This window comes from Silurus aristotelis (assembly GCF_946808225.1).
Source record: "Silurus aristotelis genome assembly, chromosome: 10".
NCBI classification, from domain to species: domain Eukaryota; kingdom Metazoa; phylum Chordata; class Actinopteri; order Siluriformes; family Siluridae; genus Silurus; species Silurus aristotelis.
The window spans coordinates 28,649,218-28,660,566 of NC_139583.1; the positions used below are offsets into that span (position 1 = coordinate 28,649,218).

General features: G+C 37.3%; 1 protein-coding gene across 1 annotated transcript; it reads left to right on the plus strand.

The window, feature by feature from the left end:
* The first annotated feature begins 416 nt into the window (after window positions 1–416).
* On the plus strand, window positions 417–6,681 carry LOC310732638 (CBY1-interacting BAR domain-containing protein 2-like). The gene is made up of 8 exons (XM_083553249.1): window positions 417–556; window positions 1,123–1,357; window positions 1,994–2,062; window positions 3,527–3,664; window positions 4,521–4,769; window positions 4,855–4,968; window positions 5,796–5,954; window positions 6,338–6,681. The coding sequence occupies exons 1-8, from the start codon at window positions 534–536 to the stop codon at window positions 6,524–6,526; spliced, it is 1,176 nt and encodes a 391-aa protein (XP_083409375.1). The 5' UTR covers window positions 417–533; the 3' UTR covers window positions 6,527–6,681.
* Window positions 6,682–11,349: the final 4,668 nt, after the last annotated feature.

Genomic DNA, 11,349 nt, shown 5'->3' on the forward strand with positions numbered 1-11,349 from the left:
AATATGCAACAGCTTTACATCTACTTGAGTGAGTTTGACACTCGACTCCTTTTTTTCTTATTTTAGCGACCGACACATCATTAGTTTGTACCTTAGGGACATGCTGCTGCTCTACACTGTGATGTTTATCACAACAGCAGTCCTCGAGGGAAGCACTATACACACACACACACACACACACACGCACACGCACACGCACACACACACACACACACACACACACACACTCGCCCTTCATTTTTACACACTGATAAACGAAAAGATGGCAAAAAAAAATCATACAGTACAAATGAACACACAATTTAACATGCATAAGAACCCATGTGTCCTACACACCAATGTCCTTCTTATACACTTTCTACAGGAGAAGCTTCACGAGAATGATTCTGCTGCCCTCTAGTGGTCAGGACCAAAGTCGTGCATCATGAAGAGTTGGTTTGTTGTCATCTCCACAGCAACGGTTTAGTTACCCGTCCTTCAAGAAGCAGAAACAAAGCAAGCAAGAAAAAAATATATAAAGTTTTCATCCCACCATGACCTCTTCAGCCTTCTCCAGGTACATTTCAACTCAAACGCGCTATGATAGTGGGATTATATCATTAATTATGCGTGATATATTTCATTAATGTTCCTTACTTGTAATTATATATATATATGCATTTTGTCTAGCAGTGGTGGAAGAAATACACTTTTCCTGTGTTTGAGTAAAAGTACTAATTCCCATAATAAAATCTGATTCCATTATCAATACTGCATTTACATTTTTGTGTGTAAAAAATAGATGTACTTCGAAAAGAAAAAAATAGTGTTGATTAGAACTCCATTACATGCTTCTACACATTGGACCTCACAGTAAGAGATCCCTCACTCCTCACAATAATATTTACTCTTCTGGGAATATGTTCAACTACATTCTGGAGCATGTTAGTTGAGGCTTGTGCTCCTTAGTAAAGTCAGGTACCGATAATGAGGACCAGTTCATCCCGAAGTTGTTTAACAGGGTTTATATCTCTATAGCAGGAGATCTTCCACTCCAGTCTACAAGAAAATGAACTGTACTTTAGAGTTCAGTGGTTCTGTACTTCAACTTCTTTTAGTGTATATGTGTGTATTTTCCCACAGAGATGCACAGCTGAAGAGCATGGAGTTGACCATAAACAAGGCCGAGAAGTACATGGGTCAGTTCTGCACGCTTCTCGCCGCATACACCCGCAAAACTGCTAAACTGAGAGACAAAGCTGACTCGCTCGTCCAGCAGCTGCACGATTACGCCAGCAACGAAGGCCCTGAGCTGAGAATCTGCCTGAAGAACTTTGCAGAAGATTTAGCCATGGTGCAGGACTACAGACAGGCCGAGGTGAGGAAGGAACATCGACTCACATGTTCCTGAAATGAATACACAAAATGAATAAATCAATGGCACAAATATATATATATATAATGTTCAGAAACTATAATATAATAACATCCACTCTTCTAGGAAGATGTTCCACTAGATTTAAGAATGTGCTTGTGGAGATTTGTGTGAGATTCAATCAGCAACACGAGTGTTATTAAAGTCAGGTAGTGATGTAGGTGAGAAGGTGAGGAGGTCTGGGGTGCAGCCAGCGTTCACATTCATCCCAAAGGTGTTCAGTAGGATTGAAAGTCAGAGCTCTATAGCAGGAGATCTTTCTCCAACCCATCATCCAACCCATGTAACGCAGTCTCTTCATGGAACTGGCTTTGTGCACGGGGGCATTGTCATGCTGGAACACATTTAGGTCTTGGAGGTGAAGGTAAAAGTTCATTCCTTTGCCTCGTGGTAGCAGTTTCGGAAAGAACCAGATATGGTTGAAAAATTCGGGTGTCCAATTACTTTTGGTCAATGTAATTGACTTCATATATATATGTATATATATGTATATATATATATATGTATATGGTTAATTAATGTTATTAATATTTCACCTGTATATAATAATAAATGTTTATAAATGTTGGGTTTCTGTAGGTTGAAAGGCTGGAAACGCGTGTGGTGTCACCGTTAAAGGCGTACGGGAATATTGTGAAAACTAAACGAGTGAGTTCATTTCGGTTCGGTTCGGTTCGGTTCGGTTTTGCTTTTATTACAAACAAATATTAAAAATAATTTAAAAGTGCAAATGGTGAAAAACTGGAGCAATTATTTTAACAAGGATTGTTTTTTTTCAATGATGATAATGTTATATCACTATGTGAAGTGGCATTTTATTAGATACAAATGTTGGACTTCTGATCAGAAGGTCATGAGTTCGAATCCCAGCACCACCAAGCTGCCACTGCTGGGCCCTTGAGCAAAGCCTTTAACCTTTAACCCCCTCGTGTTGTAATCAAGATAAATATGTCACTCTGCATAAGAGTCTCTGCTGAATGTCATAAATATAAAATGTTAAAATACAGTACATTATATTATACGGTACTCCCCGTTTATCCTGGTGTTTACGCTCCAAAACCCCTAAAATGCTATTTTATGTATACAGTACTATACTGTATTAACATTTTACTTCATTTTATATTTTATCATTATATTTATATTGAAACATTTTATTATTTAAACATAAAACTCCATAAAAACTATATATATACAGTACAGACCAAAAGTTTGGACACACCTTCTCATTCAAAGAGTTTTCTTTATTTTTATGACTATGAAAATTGTAGATTCACACTGAAGGCATCAAAACTATGAATTAACACGTAGAATTATATATGGAATTATATACATAACAAAAAAGTGTGAAACAACTGAAAAATGTCATATTGTAGGTTCTTCAAAGTAGCCACCTTTTGCTTTGATTACTGCTTTGCACACTCTTGGCATTCTCTTGATGAGCTTCAAGAGGTAGTCACCTGAAATGGTCTTCCAACAGTCTTGAAGGAGTTCCTCGAGAGATGCTTGGCACTTGTTGGCCCTTTTGCCTTCACTCTGCGGTCCAGCTCACCCCTAAACCATCTCGATTGGGTTCAGGTCCGGTGACTGTGGAGGCCAGGTCATCTGGCGCAGCACCCCATCACTCTCCTTCTTGGTCAAATAGCCCTTGATGCCTTCAGTGTGACTCTACAATTTACATAGTCATGAAAATAAAGAAAACTCTTTGAATGAGAAGGTGTGTCCAAACTTTTGGTCTGTACTGTATATATATATATATATATATATACATATAAAAGTATAGTATAATATCATATTTTTGTACTATGTATTTATTGGAAAACTACATGTATAACCAGATCTGTAATTAAATGTAATTGACTAAATGCATGCATTTAAAGCATTTCAAATAAGTCAATTAATAAAATAAGCTACTAATTTTACCTGTAAGTTGATGAACAGTAAGATCATGTATCTCTGTATCTGATGATGCCAAGTGGCACTCTAATGGAATTAAGTGGAAACTCAATTTAACTCCAGAAGTCACTTTTAGCTCCAGATTGATACTTTAATCATGAAGTCACACACTCCTTTCACAGTTTTTGTTAAGTTATAATGTTCCTCTTTGGTTTGTAGACAGACTTGAAGAGGTTCAGTGCAGATCGTAACCAGGAGATAAAAGAGCTGCAGAGGTTGGAAAAGCTCCGACTAAGGAACCCATCAGATATACAGAGTATCGTATCCTGCAGCAATACACAAATTCTTCATGTTTTACATTAATACAGAAATTGCAGCATGACGATGTTTTATTGTCCTTAATCCCATTTTTATCAGACGCAGGTAAACACAGAGGGACTGGAGGTCATCTGTGTTCGAGTTTCCTATTTAATGTGCATAATTAACTGCATACGTCGAATTTGTTTAGAAGAATAATATTTATTACTTAAATTCGATATTTGCTTAAAAGCAATAATAAAAAATAATGCAATTTATTGACACTGTTATAGTTCAAAAACAATAAAACACAACAGGAAGTGTATTGCTTTGTAAGTTTGAATATTTTAAGTGTTTTATTGTTCAGTGTTTTCAGGATTCATATAATGATGTTTGCCAGAAATCAGAAACTATATACTGAAATTATAAAAAAAAAAAAAACTTTTAAATGTCCTTTCCCCCAAATGTATATTAAAAGGTGAATCCTCTATTTTTTTCATAATTTAAATATATTATGGTAAATTTATTGAATTGTTTATTATTATTATTATTATTATTATTATTATTATTATTATTATTATTATTAATAATAATAATTGTTATAATTTTTTTTTTTTAATTTGCTGCAATTGTATTAAAAAAAATTCTTATTTTCAGAGTGGGAATATTACAGTTACCATAACTTTAGGGTGCCAAAAATTCTGGAACTATTTTCTGGAACATATATGTGGTTGGACTGAAAATCTGAAAAAAACAAACAAACAAAAACAAAAAAACCCCAAAAACGTTTTATTTAAAGTTAAAAAATTTTACTTTAGAATCTTTCACATTTTTCCAAAATACGTTGATTCTGTGTGAGAAAGTGGGAAAAAGTTTTGGCCCACTTCTGACTTCCCCTATTTCTGCATATATGTAGAATCAAATGGTTTCAGATCTTCATACATCGAGTAATTCAAGGCAAATTCTAGAGCACAGCTTTATATTTAGCATCTACATAAATGATGATGATGATGATGATGATCACTGTTTCTTCATCATGGATTGGATTAATCCTCCTCAGGCTGAAACAAACCTGCAGAAAGCCAGCAGCAATGCAAACAGGAGCTCCAGGCAAATGGAAGAGACCATCACCGACTTCCAGAGACAGAAACTGTGTGATGTAAAGGTCAGTAAATCTGTCTCTAATGCAACATACACAGAAAGTGCAGAGTTAATTATCCACCAACCTAGTAAAGCTCTTATTGTTTTAGAGGATCTTCTCAGATTTCATTATGGTGGAGATGCTGTTCCACGCCAAAGCTCTGGAGGTTTATACACACACCTTCAACAACCTGGAGATGATGGATATTGACAAAGATCTAGAGGTGAATATTTGTGCGATTTAATAGATTCCGAAGTCTACCCTCTGTTTTAAGGGAAATTGTTTGTGAAATATCAAAATTAGGATATACAGAATATCTTTAAGACCCATTGATCAAAAGACAGATGGCTAGAAAGACAGACAGATGATCAAAAGATAGACAGATCAGAAGACAGACAGATAGGTAGGAGAGATGGATAAATAAATGGATGGTTAGATTAATGAATTAATGCATTTCAAAAGATTTACTGATAGATGGATGGATGAATGGATGGATGGATGGATGGATGGATGGATGGATGGATGGACGAATGGATGGATGGATGAAAAGAGAAATGACTGGTTGGATGGATGAATGGATTGGAATTTAATTTAATTTGCAATGTTACATGGATGGATGGATGGATGGATGGATGGATGGATGGATGGATGGATGGATGGATGGATGGATGGATGGATGGATGGATTGGAATTTAATATGCAATGTTACATGGATGGATGGATGGATGGATGGATGGATGGATGGATGGATGGAAAGAGAAATGACTGGTTGGATGTATGAATGGATTGGAATTTAATATGCAATGTTACATGGCTGGATGGACAGATGACACGATATGGATGTAAAGAATGAAGGTATCATTTAGTGATATATGGAAAGATAGATGGATGGATAAACAGAATGAATAAAGAATGTATTAATATATGAAAAGAGGGAGATTTAATGCTGTTTGTTGAGGTGCAGGTGCACATTCCTGCAGAATTATTGCAGAACATTGTAGAATAAAAAATAAAAAAACTATAGGACTATATCCTAAAGCTGTTCTATAGTTTTTCAGAAACCAGATTCAGATTTCTGGTCCTCTTTTGGAAAACACGGCTGCCATCAGTGCTGTGCCTCAATACCCGAGTCCTACTCCATCTACACTGAGACTGACACAGCAGCTGAGCCTCTCCAACCCCATACGGAGCTCAGATCAGCTGAAAAAGGTGACTCAAGCAGGAAATAAATAATTCATCAGTGAAAATGTAGTTGAAGGCGAAACCTTCATGACTTATGACTGCTTTCTATAATAAATGAGCACCAGCTCGTCTCATTCATGTTCTAACAGGAGACTTACTCTTAGAAGGTTCCTCGAGAGTTCTCTAAATCATTAAAGTTTTAAAGGAGGGAAGAATCTGAAGAGCTTTTTTGAATCTATGAAGTTTTTTTTTTTTAAACTAAACATGTGAGAAAATGTTCTTCAGAGCAGAACCATAGACATTTTTTTGGTTTTAATAAATTAGTGTCTAGAAGCAGATTCACAGAACCTCAATCCTGGGTCTTCTAGTGTGTTTCAAGAGATTTTCATTCTCCTGCTTCTTATGTTTAGACTCTGAACAGAAATTTACGCAGACAGAAGGAGATGTATGGGGAGGAGGAGGAGGAGGAGGAGGAGGAGGAAGAAGAAGAAGAGGAAGAAGAAGAAGAGAGATCTGACTCTGAGAATGAGGAGGAGGAGCCGCAGACTTTCCGGCAATCCTACGCTGCTCAGTACACCACAACTCTCAAACAGAAATGAGAAGTGTTCCTCAGTCTGGCATGTGACTGTGATAGAGATCGTGTCATACGGAGTGTAAATTATAGACGATAATTTATGTAAATGATCTACATACCAAGAGTAGAAGTTACTGCCCAATCAAAGCATTTATTATTCTTTATTTATTACTCAATACGGTAATGTATTTTATGATTAAATAAATAAATAATTACATAAATAAATAAATAAATAAATAAATAAATAAATAAATAAATATTTTTTTTTATTGGATGTTTTTTTTTAAGTTAACTCTTTATTGTAAAATGAATGCTTTAAAGTCAGTCTTCTTCTTCTTCTTCTTCTTCTTCTTCTTTTTCTTCTTCTTCCCCCCCCCTTTCAACCAAGCTTCAAATCCACAGTGAGCACTAATTATTTACCTTCTCTCCATCTCTCATTTTGTCCATGAATTGATCCACCCCTCTTTCAACAAAGAAATGGTACATTCATATTTATTCCTCTATCTAACATCTATCCTTTCAAATAACATTTTATCTATCCTTTCATATTTTTTTGTCTATATATCCATCCATCCATCCATCCATCCATCCATCCATCCATCCATCCATCCATCCTTCTCTGTCCTTACTTGCCTCTTTTTTTGTATCTGTCTTTCCACCCATTCATTAGTTTCTCTTAAATATCTTTTCATCTCTCTGTCTGTCTATCAATTTTTCTATAATTTAATCAATGTCTGTCTATAGATCTGGTATATTTGTGTATTGATCTGTCTTTCTTTTGATCTGTCTATTAATCTCTTTATCTTTTGATCTATCTGTCTATCGATTTGCCTATCTTACGATCTCTCTGATCTCTCTTTGATCTCTCTGTCAATTTGCATATCTTTTCATCTCTCTGTCTGTCTATTGATCAGTCCATCTTTTCATCTCTCTGTCTGTCTATACAGATGTTTATGTCTATATTTCAAACGAACTCTATGCTTTTGTAACAATACAGAATCAAAGTGATGGAAATGATTCTACTGACTTTCACATGTTGCCCGATAAACCAGAAAACACACTGATTGTGTGAGAACAATTCAGAACATTCGAATCTGTGAATGAACTGAAATGTGAGTCTCGACTTGAACGAGAAGAACCGTGCTGAACATCTCCGTCAGAAGAGGGCACCAACGTTTACAACATCCAGATCGTTGTGATGTTCTTCACCCTTCAGGAATGAATGCAGGTCGATTTCAACATCACAATGTGGAATGCACTAAATGGGTACTGCATGTAAGGAGGGCGGTATTGATGTAGTGCAAGGGACAAAAAGATTATGACCAAATAGACAAAAAATAAACAACATCTACAATACAGAATTACAATACAATACTCTACAATAGAGAATTTATTTTTATGAATAGAAACTGCATATTTTAACAACAAAATCTGAAAAACTCGTGAATTCATTAATTAGGGATTAATTGCAGTATGTGGCAGTAATAATATAACAATACTGTAATCTTCTTCTGCTTCTGCTTTCGGCTTCTCCCATTAGGGGGCGCCACAGCGAATCATCCGTCTCCATACCACCCTGTCCTCTACATCTGCCTCTTTCACACCAACTACCTCTTTTCCTTCTTCCTGGTGTCTCCATCCTCAGAATTCTTCTACCAATATACCCCATGTCCCTCCTCTGCACATGTCCAAACCATCTCAATCTCGCCTCCCTCACCTTGTCACCAAAACGTCCTACATGCTCTGTCCCTCTAATAAACTCATTTCTAATCCTGTCCATCGTCGTCACTCCCAACAAACATCTCAACATCTTCAGCTCTGCTACCTCCAGCTCCACCTCCTGTCTTTTACTCAGTACCACTGTCTCTAATCCATACAACATCGCAGGTCTCACCACAGTCCTATAAACCCGAAGTCCTATAAATAAAACACATAGATGAGGCTTAATTTATATAATTGTATAATAATTATATTATAACACTACCTTTTTTCATTTCATCCCATGGCTGTACAAACCTTTTTTTGCCACTCAAATTCCCAATTAGACTCAAAAAAGATGTTTATTACTCCATCATGGACTCTTTAATGGATCAGATCTCAGAAGGCCAGATCTAATAACAAAACGTGACCAAGAATCCAAAAAAACAGAAACTGGAGAAAATGTCCAATCAAGCGACAGATACTGTGTGGATGAACATCCAATCACTGGAGCAGGAAATGACACGGGTTTGCGTAAGAGTCTGTGTAATGTCAGAGGTGTGAGTTCGGTCTCTAATGATCGAAGGGCGTCATTACTTACAGCAGCCTGTAACAGCCTGAGAGCAGCTGTGTGTTATAATATTGAACTGTTCTTCCATCTTCTCTCAGCAGTTCTTCTCTTCATCCTCTCTCACACCCTGTGGCCTTGAAGAGGACGTGATGAATTACTCACATACCCACAATAAAAAATCAATTAAAGACGAGATGGTTTGCTCAGAGCAGTCACGTGAGACTGGGGCATGCCTGTGACGTGTCCGTTCACACTCACGCCGACGGCTAGCATGGTGTGTGTGTGTGTGTGTGTGTGTGTGTGTGTGTGTGTGTGTGTGTGTGTGTGTTCGGTCATTGTGTCCTTTGCTACACACTCATCTGTGATCCTAGAGGAGAAAATGGAGGATGGAGGTAAACGAGGTGTGTGAAAGCAGCGTGAAGCTTCATTACAATGTCCAAAATTAGAATTTGAATTCAGGGTGCCAATAAATATGCAAGAAAAAAATTGGATCTTTTTGGATTTACCGACAATATGAAGGCATGTTTTATATTTGTTTACATTCATACTTTTCCCCTCCCTGTGAAGAAGAGAAGACTGTAACTAATTATTTATTTATTACTATTTAATATACTATATTAAATATAAAATATAAAAAGATAAAAAATTATCAGTTGATTGTGATAAACAGTTGGATTGCCAATTGTACTAAAACATTAAATATGGACAGACAATAATTATTATTAATTTATGAATGAAGCAAATTTGTTCTATATAAAAAAAAAAACATTTCCTCCATGTTTTTCATTCATACAGCACTTGACCTTCATCTTGTAGCTTGGTAAAGTTTCCTCCAGACCACCAGAGGGCACCCCTGCTCATGGCTATCTCAGACTATTCCACTAAAAGCCACTAGAGTACACCTCGTGTACACTACTGATGAGCTTCTTGAGCATCCTATTCCACATTTACTCCTCATTCGCTCTTCTGGGAAAATGTTGTGAGCAATTATTTAAAATAAATAACGAGACATAAAAAGAATTCCAACACAAAAAACACTCCGAATCACAAAATCCAAAGGCAAAAGGTGGGTCAGGTGATCCGGGTGATCCAGGTAAACAGGTATTCAGGGTACAATATGTTATGATACAAGAAAACAAACGTGTCAAAACCAGAAACAGCAGACTTGGATCCAAAAGTCTTGGAACGAAGTGCTAGCTCAGCGGTTAGGACACTGGCCTTAGGTCATGGGTTCAAATCCCAGCACCACCAAGCTGCCATGGCTGGGCCCTTGAGCAAGGCCCTTAATCCTGATTGGTAAATAGCTGTGAATTCACATGAACTTAGAGTTTGTTGTGGCTGCATCAGTAGTCAGACGTGACATGGTTATGCAGCGTCTTTCCAGCTCCGCAATCCGTAATGCATCGATTTTTCCATCCCTAGTGTGGAATAACAGGAGAAATGGTGTTTCAGATTTGACATTATTAAAAATTCATCTCCATTAAAGCAGGTGATGGATTTGAGTAGACTGCAGGAGCTGAACTGCAAAGTTCTCAGATAATAGATCACTTTTTAAGTGAGTACTCAGGTTTTAAAGGAGATATGGGGAAGGAAATGTGGGGGAGAGAGACGGACAGACTGGCATGAAAAACAGCGAGAGAGAGAACATCAGGTAGAGTGTGACAGATTCATAGAGCGGGTGAGAGAGATGTTTCAAAAGAAAGAGACAGATGGAAAAGAGTGAGAGCGACAGAAAGACAGATGAAATGTAAGATTGTAATACATGTAAGACAGAAGAGGGATGGAGAAAGAGATGGACAGAGACTGAGACATGTAGAAGAATGAGAGAGAGAGAGTGTGAGAGAGAGAGAAAGAGAGAGAGAGAGAGTGAGAGAGTGTGAGAGAGAGAGAGAGAGAGAGTGTGAGAGAGAGAGAAAGAGAGAGAGAGAGAGTGAGAGAGTGTGAGAGAGCGAGCAAGAGAGAGTGAGAGAGTGTGAGAGAGAGAGAGAGAGAGAGAGAGAGAGAGAGTGTGAGAGAGAGAGAAAGAGAGAGAGAGAGTGAGAGAGAGAGAGAGAGAGAGAGAGAGAGAGAGAGAGAGAGAGAGAGAGAGAGAGAGAGAGTGTGAGAGAGAGAGAGAGAGAGAGAGAGAGAGAGAGAGAGAGAGAGAGAGAGAGAGCAGCTTAAAGTCATTTGATGCAATCCTCAGATTGAAGCATGTTTCCATTCATTATTACACACACAGTTTCCATACACACACACACACACACACACACACACACACACACACACACACACACACACACACACACACACACACACACACACACACACACACACACACACACACACACTCCCTTCGTCCTATACCGCTTACATTACTGTTAAATAATTCACACAAGTGAAAGAAAACAGGGTCAGAAGACAACCTGCCTGGAAAGTTTCCTGATAATAACTTTTGAAAAAAAAATAAATAAAAAAATAATAATAATAAAAAAAGTACATTCTTTCCCAACTAAATATAACTATGAGATTAAGGGGTGCACAAACTTTTGCAATCAGTATGCCCTCAGATGAAGGAAGGAGGACAAGAAGAGCAACAG